Below are 15,429 nucleotides of genomic sequence, written 5' to 3'. Positions count from 1 at the left end.
TCTGCTCCAACTAGACTGATCCTCAGGGCATCATCCAGCATGGGGTCTGCTTGTGCTGGTCTACACCCTGACAACAGGGTCAGAATTCCAGGCTGCTTTTTATATAACAGAGTCTCTGTTGTTCTTGGTTCCTACCTCTTTCCCACAAATGCCCTCTGAAATCCAGTCATCTCTCCCGGCAGGCACTCTCTCTGTCCATCCCCCTCCGCCCGCCCACATCTGATCCCTCCTGCTCCATCCCCACCTGCCCCAACTCCAGTTGAGAAAACTCTTTCCCCTTCTCTGGAAGATCCTTTCACTTCTCACTTAAGCCTTCCTTGTTACCTAGCCTCTTGGCTGTGTGGATTGTAGCATGATTGTCCTTTTAAATTAAATTCCACTGTGCATCTTTGTTGTACACGATACAGTTTCATAAGGACATTTTTCATACAAATATATGGTGCTTATTAAAGCATGCTCTCCACAATTCCTCTTTGTCCACCTGTCCTACCTGTGCCCTATGTTCCTCTAGACAGTTTTGCTTCTGCTTTCATGCCCTATATATGTGTGATTTTTATCTATCCATGTAGAATCTACGAGTAAAAAGTAAAAACACATGTATTTGTCTACCTAAGATTGGTTTAATTTGTTTGATACGATTGTCACCAGTTGTCTCCACCTGCCTGGAGACAGTTTAACGTCATCCCTTATGGCTGCCATCCATTCCTCTGCTGTGGGCACCTGAGCTAGTTCCATGACTTAGCTACCGTGAATGTTGCCACAGTGAACACTGATGCCACGTGTCTCTGTGATATGTTCACTTAAGAGCCCACTGAGCAAATAAATCCTCAGGAGCAATAGAACTGGATCATATGGTAGCTCTATTCCTAAGTTTTTGACAGTCTCCCATCTGGCTTCCATAGTGGCTGAACTTTAGTATACACTCAGTGTATAAGGTCTCCCCTTTGTCCCCATCTTTACTAGCATTCGTCTTGTCCTTAGGATGAATTCTAGTGAGATGGAATACCAGTATGTTTCTAATTCGCATTTCCATGGTGGATAGCCAAATTGGATGTGCTAATTCATCATTTATTTTGCATTTTTTTCAGACCTGCCTATTACATTCATCCTTTTTTGGTTTTGAGTTCCTGTCCTTTAGGTTTCTGAGTTCTTTGTATATGCTAAATAATATTACTCCTTTGTCAGATGTTATAGATGCTAACGAAAGACATTTTTGTACTCTATCGGTGGTATTTCTCACTTGATAAACTATTTCCAATTGACAAATGGAAATGGGTTCTATTCCTTCAGTGGCTTTACCGGTGACAAAGCCCTTGCCTACCCCTATCCCATGAAAGATTTTCTCTAAAAGTTTCAAAGTCCGATGTATTATATTGAGGTCTTTTATCTACTTGGAATTCATTTTTGTGCTGGGTGAGAGATAGGAATCATATAACTTTTTAAAATAGTAGATACCCAATTTACCCAGAGTCATTTGTTGATAAGATTGTCCCCTTTTTTTCTATATGTATTTTTGCCATCTTTGTCAAAAATAACGTGCTTGGAGCAGAGTGAGTTTGTATCTGTGTCATCCTACACACCTGCTTTGATGCCAGCACTATGCTACCTTTGCAGCTATGACTCTACAGTAGAACCCAAAACCACATATTGAAACGCTGGTTGCATTACTCTCTTTACCAAGAATTACTTTGTCTGCCCAGAGGCTTTTGTGTTTACCTGTGACTTTTAATGACATATATTGCATTGTTTTCAGATTCTAAAATAGTTCAATGTTAAAAAATTTCTCTGTTACCTTTCTGTTCTGTTTTTATATTTTTATATTAAGATCTTCATAACAACCTAGTGAACTAAAGCCAAAGAATTCTTATTTGTTAACTTTGAGCTTCAAAACAACCTGTCCAAGAATTTTAAAAAGCTGCTGGCTTTAGAACCAGGACACCTTCCAAGTTTGGGATACTTTCCATTATTTTAAGACCCTCTCCCTCAAAACATTACAAAACCCAAAGCAAAAACAGACAAATTAGATTACATCATTTGAAAAGCTTCATCACAGCATTGGAAGCAGCACAGCAAGGGGAAATGTTAACCAACTATTCATCTGGCAGAAGGTCTGTGTCCAAAATACACAAAGAACTAAAAACCTAAACAACACAATTTAAATAGCAATGGACCTTAATAGGTATTTCTCAGTCATACAGATGGCCAACAGATATCAGGACTGGATCAATAATGAGAGGCCATAGGGAACTGGTGATGCTTTTGCAGATGACATGACACATCTGGGTCACACATTGGGTGTCATAATACCATAAAGTTCTCCTCATAGCTTGAAGAAAATTTTCAAATTAAGGCTTTCCCTCCTGATTACTTAGTTATGTCAATTTCTACAGAGGCTGGGAGTAACTGAAGGTAGACACCGTTAGGTTTATTCCCCCAATGCATTCTTGTGCCTGTTGTAAATGTAGCCCAACAAATGTAGCACACTCTCAGTCTTTGCTCAGACAAAGTGCTCAGGTGGCTGGGTGTATCCGTTATCTCCTTTGTTGCTGTGATCAGAGGCCTGACTAGAGGCAACTTAAGAAAGGAGGAGACGTGGGGCTAAGAACCTGAGCTGTCTGGTCTTAACACATCATTAGCCAGGAAGCAGAGAGCAGACAGAAATCATGTACTAGATGTCAAACCTCAAGGCCAACCTGTTAGGGTTTCCAAGGTACAGTACCTTGTCAGGTCAGGGCCAAGGTATGCTACAGAGATCACAGTGTGCAACAGATCTCACTCAAGAGCTTTCTTCCCAGGCAAGGAGTTAAAGGCTGTCTTGAATTGGGGGCATCAGAGAGAGACAGAGACAGAGACAGAGACAGAGACAGAGACAGAGACAGAGACAGAGACAGACAGACAGACAGAGGTCTGTGATGGTGGGGTCTTTTCAAAGGGGATAGACATCACATTTGAAGACTCCTGATGATGTAGCTGCTGGCACTGAGTCACTGAAGGCTGGCTGAGATTAACATTTCTCCCTTTTGTTATAAACATTGAAGAAACAGGAAGGGGTGATGGTGAGGGAGGAATGTGGGGGCAGTGCTCTTTAGACTGCTTCCTGCTGTCTGGGGGCATTAACATCTTTAGGGAATCGAGAAAGCTGGGATGCTGGCCAAGTCCTGGAAGTGTAGGCTATTTCACTCACTGTCCAGGCTCTGTGGGACCATCTGGGGCTAGGGATGTGCAGGTAGCAGCTGTGAGGCTGGACCACTTGGGGCTAGCCACTTTGAAGCTGTCCAAGATGCAGATTTTGAGGGAACAACTGGACCTGCCAGGATGTTGGAACAGATACATATTGGGGCAGAAGATAAAGTTAAGGAATTTAGGGGGAAATTTTTTCATAGGTGCACACTTGAACTTTTAGTTCCACGGTCCTGGTAACTGAACCCCAGGGGAATCCCAAGATTGGGGAAAGGGGAAAGAGGAAAGAGATCACAGTCTCAGGAATAACAGAATAGGCACGTGGAAAACAGTTTCTATATGTATTGATATGGACTATTGATAAGTATTGTTCATATACTTATCTATATGGACTAAAGATAAATATTGTCCATGACTCGTAAGAGGTGGACTCAAGTTAGTTCTCTGAAGCACTCATAATCTTTTAAGTTTACTAAGGACATAAGTTTTAGATGTGTTATTATTACCATTGTTTGGGAATCTGGACTGAAATCCACAGTGTAGAAACAGCAGTAGACTCATGCCTTTGAGTCATAGTAGAAGCTTGGGGTTCCCAAATGATTTTGAATTAAAAATATGAACATTTTTTCCTCTATACAGATGACTGGGGGTATAGAGATTAGACAGATGTTTTGGCACAATAAGAAGCACTTTTAAGACTCCACTTAGAAGACGACCGAAGAAAATTTAAAATTTTGAGCTTGTGACTTCCATAATAGTAGTCAGTGCTCACCAGAGCCAGATTAATAGCTTATCAGAACTCCACTGGTTAATGTTAAAACTCTAAACTTTTGAAGTCTTAGTACCACAGAGAGGGAAAGATATCTGAAACATTTTTCATATTTTATATTTTAAGTCACTTTCTTGTTATACCTTTACAAATTGCATTCACACACCTTAAAACACCTTTTTAGAGCCTCACAACTTATGGTTTTATCCTTGAACCTTTCATAAACTTCACACCTTGTTTCTACCCAGTCATTTGCCCTGAGACACAGGTGGTTGATTACTGAGAGCAGCCATTGGAAAGAGCGTTTTGTTAAAGTAAAAAGTTACTTTGAAATCTTTTTGTGAGTTTGTCTCATTTCTGAGTTTTCTAACAAGGTAAACTGTGTCTAGATTGAGTAGCTCTAGCAAAGGGAGCCAGTGGCCTGATTTTTATATATGAAGAGAACTGAGAAGGCAGAAGAACTGAAGACAACCCCCTGGGGGAGGACCTGGATGCTTGCTACTGTTAAAGCTACAGTAAGTCAGCATCATCAGAGATCTGAGAAGGATAAATTATAGATGGAAGTATCATCCAAATAACCTGTGTAGCAATTAAAACAACAGAGACCTGTTACCTAGACAGATACCTTAGGCTCTGGTGGTCTCCATAGTTTTGTTGGCGGCAGGAGTCCTAGGTCTCCAGGTGTCATACAGTGCATTTAACCTTCAGTTGCTATACAGAGCATAGGGCTTTTGGCTGTCAGACCCAGGTCTGGGATCTTTTTCCTGTAGAAGAACTTGGAAAAATTAATCTTTCTTTCACTAGGCAGAGTAGGACAATCAACCCAAAAGTGTCCACAGTTTGAGCAGAGCCCTGGCATCAGGCAAGCCATGGGGCAGTTTTTCCCACTGCTCAGTGTTACCACAAGGCATTGTTGTGGTCCACTTATCTTCGTTGGAGACCTTAAGGGTTTCTGCTCAGAGGGAGAAGTTCTGTCTATTATTGGAAGCTTGAATATTTTAAATGCCATATTTAGCAGATCTCTGAAGAGTCAGAGGACTATCTAGTTAATATTCCTTATTTTAAGCTTAACTTTGAAAACAGGAGGCTAAATGAAGCTTATTCCTATATACATTACTACGTAACATGACTACAAGAATAGTTCTGGACACATTAAAGAATTTGATCTTTTATAAGGCAACTATTAACTTGCAATTCTTAATTGTCCTTAACAGTTTATAATAAGTTAGTAGCTTTTATTAAACTAGGATTTTGCATTCCATCCATGTTAGGTTTAGCTTTTAAAAAAAATAACAGTTTTTGAATTGAAGCTATTCAAGTGTCCAAGCAAAACTTTAAATCATAGATAAATTTCATAGAGAGACTGGCAATTTTATTGATCCTTTCATAGTGTACCATTATAGAATATTGTGGTTTTTGTATGGGTTAGTTTATCCAGATGGCTAAAGCTTAAAGTGAGCAAAGGCAAAGATAAATATTACTGTGAACCAGCATAAACCTTGGCAATGTATAAATTTGATTATTAAACATACATTATTTATCAAATATAAGTTGTTACTTATCTAAATTTCCTAACAGCTTGGCGTTAAATAGTTAGCAAAGACATAAGTAGTTAGACATACATCCTAAATCAGTTTTTGATAATTTGAGAAGACCTTTATAACATTACATTTTTATTACCATATAGAGTATATTGTAAACTAGAGTTGAATCACATATATAGTGTGCTATGGCAAATATAACCTTAAATTTTTATCGTCAAACAAAAGTCCATATGTCTTTGGGTTTCATTGCTGTGAACAGACAACATGACCAAGGAAATTCTTATAAAGGACAACATTTAGTTGGGGGCTGGCTTGCAGTTTCAGAGGTTCAGTTTATTATCATCATGGCAGGAAGCATGGCAGTGTACAGGCAGACATGGTACTGGAGGAGCCAAGAGTTCTAAGTCTTGATCCAAAGGCAGCCAGGAAGAGACTGGTATTCCACACTGGGTGAAGCTTGTGTATAGTAGAAATAACCCTATTAAAATGGGGTACAGAGCTAAACAAAGAATTCTGAACTGAGGAATCTTGAATGGCCGAGAAGCACCTAAAGAAATGTTCATCTATCATCCTTAGTCATCGGGAAAATGCAAATCAAAATGACCTCACACCAGTCCGAATGGCTAAGATCAAAAACTCAAGTGACAGCAGATGATGCTGAGGATGTGGAGAAAGAGGAACACTCCTCCATTGTTGGTGGAGTTGTACCAGCGTACAACCACTCTGGAAATCAGTCTGGTGGTTCCTCAGAAAATTGGACATAGCATTCATTACCTGAGAACCCAGCTATAGCACTTCTGGGCACACACCCAACAGATGCTCCTGTCTCACCGCCCTGGTATTTTCCTACACTGGGATATTGAGCCTTCACAGGTCCAAGGGACTCTCCTTCCATTGATGGGAGTTGGTGGGTGGGTGGGGAAGTACCCTTATAGAAGCAGAGGGGAGGGGTCAGGATAGGGAGTTTGTGGCGGGGAAATCTGGAAGGGGGATGACATTTGAAATGTAAATAAATAAAATAACCAATAAAAAATTTGTAATAATAGGAGACCTCACAGGAGGTGACCCCAAAGCCCACCTACACAGTGACTTTTCTCCAATAAGGCCACACCTATTCCAACAAGGCCACACCACCTAATTGTGTCACTTCCAATGGATCAAGCATATCCAAACCACCACACCAAACAAATCCAAAATGTTTGAGACTTGTTGCATCCTTAGTCTAAGAAGGAGATACGATGGTAAACAGAGAGCTCATTAGGACTAAGAAGTTTTATAATTGTTACTTTATGGCATGTGATCATCTTAAAATGGTAAAGTCACAAGGTTTTTACTTTTTAACTTTAATAGATATGATTGCCAGCCATGTGACTGCTCATATACGATTAGATCTTTGGATAAGACGGAGGAGAGTCATGTAGATGCTATTTTAAAGCATATATATACATATTAAAATATATATACATATTAAAAATACACACACACACACACACACACACACACATATATATATATATATATATATATATATATATATATATCCCAGAAAAAATAAACAGGGTTTGAAGCAAAGAAAAAAGAAATAGGGAACAGAGAATTATTTTCTGATCACCTGGTCAGCTGTTTGGATTGATTATCTAAGAGATATTGAGGCCAGATTCGATGGCAAGGATGGGTAAGTTTTAGAGGCCCTTTAGGCAAGCCATGAGGTGGAGGGAGCACTGGAGGTTCTCTTACAAGGCATCCCAAAGGGGAGCCTTGAGGTATAGACCACACAATTCCCGTGGGTGAGGTAGAGGGGAAGACCTGAAGTCCAAGGCATCTCTAGGACTCTGAGGGATCAATTGAGGAAGGTGCAAACTGTTTAGTGGGTCATCACTTTCCTGGTTAGGGGACATGGGCTTAGCCTGGCTAAGCCAGAGGAGAAACTTAGCACTTGGTATTAGGACTTTCAAATGAAGTTAAAAGCCAAAAACATAGCTCAAACAAACAAACAACGCCACCCCCCTCAAAAAAAAAAAAAAAAAAAAAAAAACCTGAAGCCTCACTCAAGGGAAAGGATCAGAGGTGTGTACTTCTGTCTCCTAGAGTACCAAAGACTCAGGAAAGCATTTAAGCTGAGAGAGAGAGAGATCATTCACCTGTTACCAGTGATGGAAAGAGAGCCTAGTGCTCTGTGAGCAGAAAGGTGTGTCTGTTGTGGGCAGACCAGAGACAAGGGATATGGTCCAACTGTGATTTAGATCCCTGTCATGGTTTGATTGGAGGTATGATCTTGTTGAAGTAGGTGTGTCACTGTGGGCATGGGCTTTAAGACCCTCATCCTAGCTGCCTGGAAGTCTGTAGTCCACTAGCAGCTTTCAGATGAAGATGTAGAACTCTCAGCTCTGACTGCATAATGCTTACCTAGATGCAGCCCTGCTCCCAACTTGATGATGATGCATTGAACCTCTGAACCTGTAAGCCAGCCCCAATTAAGAGTTGTCCTTTATAAAACTTGCCTTGGTCATGACGTCTGTAAAATCCTAACTAAGACAATCCCCAAGGGGAGAGAGTGCAGGCACCAAGAGAGCCTATGGGCTCACAGAAACCAATGCTAGGGTTTTGTGGCTGAGTATGCCACAGAGATCACAGCAGGCAACAGACTTATTTGACAGGGGATGATGGTGACTGGGAGTGAGAATATCAGAAAGACACACACACACACACACACACACAGAGAGAGAGAGAGAGAGAGAGAGAGAGAGAGAGAGGAGAGAAAGGTCTGTGTTGGTGGGATCTTTTAAAGTCAACAGTGTCACCTGTCTCTCATGATGTAGCTGCTGGTTCTGAGTGGCTGAAGACAGGCTGGGGCTAACACAAGCTGAAACGAACGAATGACTCACTTTCTCCAGCAAGAACCCTCGTCCGAAAATGTTCTATAACTTTCCAAAAAAACCTGAGGACCAATTGTTAAAACACATGAGCCTATGGGAGGATTTCACATCCAGGCCACAATTCTGGGTAATTCATAAAAGAAAGCTCACAGCTCTTAAGGTTGGAAAGGACTCTAGGCTTCACTATATCATGGCCAAATAGGAGAATCAGATAAGTATAAAATAGGCCAAGTAGTGTAAGTTTCACATAGTCTGCTCTTGAGGTAACTAATCCAGTCTTTCAAGATGGTGAATTCACCTAATATTGCCAAAATGAAGGAAGTCTAGAGTGCATCTTAATGATCTAATTACCTCGTAACCCTCCGCCCCCCTCCCCACACACACCTCCCCCATGTCCCCATCTCCCAGTGCCACCACTGAGGAAATCAAATGAGTTTCAGAGGAGACACTGTGTTCACATCTCACTTAGGCAGGACCTTACAAGTTGTAGCTGAATAAACAGATAGTTGAATGAAATTTTGAGTATCCCATGCACAGTTCCTGCCCTTCCTGCCTGGTATCCCTTTGGGTCCCTTCTGCAGGATGCTTGGTCTCAGCTTCCTTTATTTAACCTAAAAAAGCCCTAGGAAAACTTAAGTCAACCACAACCTTTCCTTTCCTTGTCTTGTCACACCAAATTTCTCTCTTCCCGCCTCCTTTTAAAATTACCCCCAACAACCTTTTAGCCAAGGTAATTTAATGAATGTTTATCTCCACTTTCACTTTAAGGAGTGGGGCTTTGTTAGTTTTTAGCTTGTAGCTACCAGCCTCCTAGGGTGCTTTTTGGAAACAGGGACCACACAGGTTACCAATCAATACATCCTGCCTCCTTTGAAAAACAATGTAATTAAAATTCATGGTAGAGAGAATTTCTAAAGTGACAAGTTGCCTTTAAAGCTATTCCCATGTCTTATTTTAGAATTTACTGTCAGTAAGTCATCTACATTATTAAATAACATTCAGTTCACTGGAGCTACACAGAGTAATTACTGTGTTAGTTAAGTGGTGTTTCAGTGACAGTATTAGCTTTATTGAGTGGGCCAGGTTGTTTTCAGGGAGTAGTCTCAGCATGCCTTGAAATGAGGAGAAATACATCATTCATCATGACTTTGACAAATTTATAATTGAAATAATAGCACGGAATATAGCAAATTTAAAGGCTTTAAATGCAGTGCATGATCAGTAAGGATTATTCCTAAGGGACTTTAATTTTTTTTTTTTTCCCCCTGTGAAGGCACCGTAACAGAGAAGCCTTCCCCAAAGATTATGATATAGAGAATCCCGAGACGGTGAAAAATCTGTGCATATCAACTTATCGGAGATTTGGAAGTGAGAGTCCAGTAAGTAGTTACTGTTAATTTTTTGTTTGAAGTCTTTCTCACACTGAAACAGTAAAAAGTAAAGTGGGGAGTATTTTTTTTTCCTACCGTTGTTACTCATTTGTGGGATCAATTAGGTAACTTAGTTGCAATGCCCTTACTGAACTTAGACCCTACTTCTTAAGTTTATTGGGTAAGTTAGATACACAAGGAAGTGCTTAGCATGCTGCCAGCCTATATCAGTTAGCTTTCTGTTGCTGTAACAAAATACCTGACACATGCTACATATGAAGTAAGAGTTCTGGAGGTGTAAGTCCAAAATTGGGCCACCTCACTGGTGTGAGAAAGATGGCATGTCATCGGGGGGATGAACATCAGGCCAATTAGCCAGATTTTGAGTCAGAAATAAGTGGGAAACTGAAACTGGGCCACCCAATTTCTTTTGAGAGTATACATCCTCAGTGGCCTAATAGCTCCGTTAAAGGGAGTCTCTTACCTCTTCTTAAAGATCCCTGGTACTTCCCAGTTCTACCTTGGGAGGACTGTGATGCTCTGCTTTAGCAGCAGCGGCTTGCTGGATAACTTCTCTATCTTCCAGAATAACCCTATGAAACAGGCATTTATCTCCCTTTTCTAGAGGGAGGGAGAGAAAAAATCCTGAGGGTTGAACTTGGGTCTCTGTTTTTTTTTTGTTTTTTGTTTTTTTTTTTTTGGTATACTTTTCTCAAGAGACAATACATGTTACAAGAAATCAAGTCTGCTATTAATATGATCACAAAATGTTTGGATCTAGTTACAGGAAAAAAAAATGTACATTTGTATAACCAGTTTCCGTTTGAATTATGTAGTGTGGATTAATGCTTGCCCACTTGGGTATCTGTCCAGTCAACGTAAGGCAGAAGCTTAGTGGTCTCAAAACTCTTCACTTGTGTCTTACAATGGCAGCAGCTTTGGGGGCTAAATAAAAGCTAGTTTTAGGGGCTGGAAGAGATGATTCAGCTATCAAAAGCTCTTGCTGAATAATCATGAGGCCCAGAGTTGAGATCTCAGTACATATTTAACAAGCATTTCTGTTGCTCACCTGTGACTCAGGTGTTAGGGAGAGACCTTGTTCCCCACCACCACCACCACCATAGGTGGAGAGAGAGAGAGAGAGAGAGAGAGAGAGAGAGAGAGAGAGAGAGAGAGGAAGAGGAGAGAGAGAGAAATGGACACATGTTCTCTTATGGTCTCTGTGTTGATGTTGAGACTTAAGGCATGGGCACCTGCACATATGTGTACACATATACCATAGGCTCACAAAATCATATACGCCCAAAATCTAAAGACTCCAATGAACCCATTTTAACCTTAGGATGTCTTGTTGGCAGTCAGCAAGCATGTGAGTGGAACTCATGCGTCTGATGTTAGGCTCAGTCAATGGCACCTCTGCTACACTCCCTGCAAACCCAGGCTTTCTTAAGCATTTCAAAAGAGATGTCCTCAGGTTCTGCAGGCAAGGATGCTGAGAACTGGGTGTATCTCATCTTTTTGCCCCCCAAAGACTGATACTCTCAGATCACTTTTTGAAATTTGGCAGGCCTAACAGAAGACCTAATTATATATTTGAAATTATTCTAGAATGTTCTCTATTCTCTAGGGTAGCAGGAATGAATGAACTGAGCATGGCAGTTTGGTTTCCTCTATTCCTTCTAGTTGCAGGAAACAAGAGACCAGGCAGGATGACCTGGGAAATGAGATTCAGTGTAAAGTCACTGCTGGCTGGATGTAGCCTGAGCTAGTTCTCAGGAGCCAATGAGATGACAGAGAAGACACTTCCCTTTGCAGTGTTTCATTCCACACACTGGGGTTCTTGGCATCTCTATTTCCCTGTTCTGATACTTTTTTTCTGCTCTACCCCAAATCTCATAGGCAATGTGAGATCTCGGTTTTCACGAAAGCTTCTTGCACTTTGCCCTGAAATGTCTCCTTGGCAGTCAGCCAGCACTTGCATGTCTGATGCTGAGCGCAGTCAGTAGCACCTCTGCTGCACCTCCCCGAACCTGGGCTTTCTTGAGAATTGAATGATTAGAATAAGAGGGAGCTGAGCAGGATGTACACTGATTTCTGGGTCGTGGGAGATGAAATGAAATTGAGGAGTGTGGATCTGGACATTTCTTTACTTAGCCTCTATAAAATAGTGGTCGAGGTTTACACTTAACAGGAGAAGTTGTCTTTCTTATGCATTTGATGATGATCATGGAAACCCTGCCCTTCCTCCCCCCGTTTCTAGTCTGTTTTAGATACAAAGGAAATTGACCAAGAAATTATTTCTGATAAAACCACAATTTCACATCTTAGGAAGTTGTAGTTTCTCTGATAGAGAAATCATCGTTTTTTTTTTTTTCTTTTTAAGACAAAGCTGCTAAGTTGTCAAGAAAGATACTATTCTCATTCTAAACCTACCTTATCAATCCTAAACCCCCATCAGTGTACAAATGGGAACTTATAGATTATATAGAAAAATAAAAGGAAGGGCCAAGAAATATACAAAGTGAGTCTTGGTGAAACTTTGGTCATGTTAATCATGATCTCAGGTTTGGTTCCATGAGGTCCTGCTGGCACAGGGGAAATCATTACTGAATGATGGTGGCAGTTCACTTCCAGATATAAGGTGACTGCTTCTGCCTGGAGGTGGGGACTAGCCTGGTTAGTTGCAGCATGCAGGTAACAGGGTTACTACTACAGGGATCTGAGATGTACTGGAAAGAAATCAGATCATAAGCAAGGCAGTATAATATGATCAGTCAAGACTGAGTTGCATCTTCAGGAAAATAAATGATGAACCAGTCTGCTTCCACTTTAAGCTTGAAAGCTGTCTTATAGTAAAGACAAACTAGGTTCATCCCGGTTATGAGTAGACCTGTCTCTCAAGGATATACCCATCCTGTAACCTTAACTACGAATGGTTCTGTACTGCCTGTTCCAGGAAAAGACAACCATGTCTTTGTTTCCAAAAGTTGTTATGACCAACTTGCATCCCTACCTTTGTTCAAAAGATTATTATAACTACCTGTTGTTATGAACCTCGTTATAATGACCTTGTTATGCTTAGGTTCTGCTTCTACAACCCTGTCTATTTTCCTACCCAAAGCTCCCATTTGGAAATCCCCTAAACCTGAGCTATCCTTATCTCCCCCACATCCAGTGCTGACCACTTGAATCTTGCCTTAGGTGGAAGGCAGCCCGTGCACAGGAATAAAAAAGCTTGTGCTAATTAACTGCTTGCTGTAATGAATTTGGCCATTGGTGGTTTGGGCTGGTGGCTTAACATAAAGAGCATGTTTGAAGTAAAGAACACCCAAGAAGGAGCTCCTACTACTTTGTTTGAGCCTTGGATAGGGAGTGTGTGGGAGTTGGGAGGTGTGAAGCTCTGCCTGCCTCCAGCAAGCTGCAGTTCTCAGGAAAAGAATACCAGAAAGCAGAATACTCAGAAATGTCCTGGAAGAGGAGTTGACTTCGATTGTCAGCCAAACCCATACTGTCTGGCTCACATGAAGGGAGTAAGGGCCACTTAATATTACGTCTTTCCACCTGATCTCTCCCCCTCACTGACCTGGCAGCCATCCAAGATAGAGCATGGGGGCAGCAAAGGGAAGCAGCATCAGTCCAAAGCTCAGTCCTTGCACCTGCTGACTCCCAGGCCTGCAGCCCTGACCTGAGAAAACCGGCACTTGGTGTAATAGAAGTAAGTGCCAATCTCACTGGACTGAGGACTTTCATAAATATCCTTCTGGAAACATGAAAGGCTCAGAAAAGCCACAAAACTGTCCTAATTCTTCTGCCGAGTTAAAGATGAGAATGCACTGGGTGCAGAGGGATGGGGGAGGGATGGGGAGATTCGGAGGACAGAAAAGGCAATCTGGCTAAAATAGTTTTGTGATCTCTCCTACCGATGTGTTAGCTCAGTTCAGTATGAAGAGTGCCTGGTTTCACCGTTTCATCCTCTACATGACTCAGACAGGTACCATCTGTGACCTGTGTTGTATAGAGAAGAAAACTTAGACCATGTGACATCACTTGGTGAAGTAGCTAGACAGTATATACAAGTGGGCACTAAATTCTGAGATCTTAAATACTCTTCCAAGCTGCCACTTGGATTTGCCACACTGCTTCACAGTGAGTCTAGCAGCTTGTAGATCCCCATACAACTATATACTGACTATTCTATAGTCTTTCTTGAAATAATATAAATGTATATTATATATAGTTATCTAAATATATACTTATATATAACACACACATATATATGTGCATGTAAACATATAAAATAATATGCATTATTGTAAACAATGTATATAATATATATCACTATATATGTTTGGACTTTGATGCCCTGTATCTTAGCTTCAGCTTTTGTCCCCTTCTCTTGAGTTAACATGTACAAATATGCTGGCTAGCTCTTTTCCCATCTGTTTCCCCTCCAGAATGCTTTCTTAGCATCCCCCCCCCATTTTTTTTTTTTAAAGATTGCTGCTGAGTGGCTGCCTCTTATGTCCAATAATATTTCTGTTTAGCTGGTTAAAGTCCATATGCTTGAATTCCCTGGCTGCATGGATTACTGTGAGCATCATTTATTTGTAACAGTTTGTACTCCGCCTATGTTTGACTAAGGCTCTAGAAGGCTAAGAACAAGATAGAAGTTTCACAAACTGAAGTGAACCACGAACTTAATCAGGTAAAGTTCTCATCTACGGTAGCGTCATTGGGCTCCTGTTCACATGGACGGTCCAGCCGCTTAGGATCCAGGATGCTCACAGAAGAATTTGAGAGGATGGGTAAAGCTCCTTGGATCATGGGGAATTACAGACACAAGGCTCTGGCGGTCGACCTGAAGAAGCAAGACAGAAGGGAGCCAGCCGCATGAAACAAGAATGTCCTTGAGCCAAGAAGTGACCTTTGTGAATCAAATGTGTGCAAGGAAGAAAGAAAAAATGACATGTGGTCATTTCAGAGCCTGTCTTCATGTAGAAGGAGAGGAAGACCACCTGGATTTCCAGGGGTTGAAGCAAGTTGTTATTTCATTTAGACTTTTTTTTTTTTTTTCAAACTTTCACACAGGTATACTGCATTGACATAATTTCCATTCCCTCTCTCCTCTCCACCTCCTCCTGTTTCATCTTTACCTCAAATTCATGACCTTTGGAACAGTATTTTAAAACCCAGATAGTCATCCTGCTTCATGAGAACTACCTTTTATTCTTCCCAGGGAGGATCTCAAAGCTACCAGAACATTGTAAGAAGGCCATATTTGAATATTCATAAATATATGTTAGGAATGGGTGGTAAAACATAGACATCCCCCGAGGAAGCAAGAACCGGATTGCATCCTGCCCTTCTTTCTCCTGCCTCACATCTCCCTTCCACCAGCACCCTCTCACTCCCACGCAGACAAGAGGGATCTGGAGAGTAGAGACCAATTCCAAGAGTGCAGAAAGACACCTGCATCCTCTGTTGTCACTGAAGTAGATGAGGCTAAAGCAAGCCCAAGGCAAAGATTCTTCAACTTTAAAGGAAGTGTGACCTTTGGATGGGGACTGAAAATGTTACCTGCACAGTGTGATGACTCTTGGAAAAGAAATAGCCAGATAAATTATATAATAATATGAAGGTAACCAGAAAAGTCCAGAGGCTAGTTTTTTGGTTTTGCTTTTTGTTTTTCT

The 15,429-nt window shown here is 41.1% G+C and overlaps 1 protein-coding gene across 1 annotated transcript in view; it reads left to right on the top strand.

Moving 5' to 3' along the window:
* The window catches only part of Cfap95 (cilia and flagella associated protein 95), a 100,218-nt gene that overhangs the window by 28,285 nt on the left and 56,504 nt on the right, over positions 1-15,429 (top strand). Inside the window, exon 2 of the mRNA XM_034484662.2 lies at positions 9,643-9,748. Coding sequence (XP_034340553.1) covers positions 9,643-9,748 — 106 coding nt within the window. The remainder of the gene's footprint in view (positions 1-9,642; positions 9,749-15,429) is intronic.

This window comes from Arvicanthis niloticus, chromosome 1 (genome assembly GCF_011762505.2).
Source record: "Arvicanthis niloticus isolate mArvNil1 chromosome 1, mArvNil1.pat.X, whole genome shotgun sequence".
NCBI classification, from domain to species: Eukaryota; Metazoa; Chordata; class Mammalia; order Rodentia; family Muridae; genus Arvicanthis; species Arvicanthis niloticus.
The sequence above is the reverse complement of the archived record's forward strand: the minus strand, read 5'-3'. Positions and strand labels throughout refer to the sequence as shown.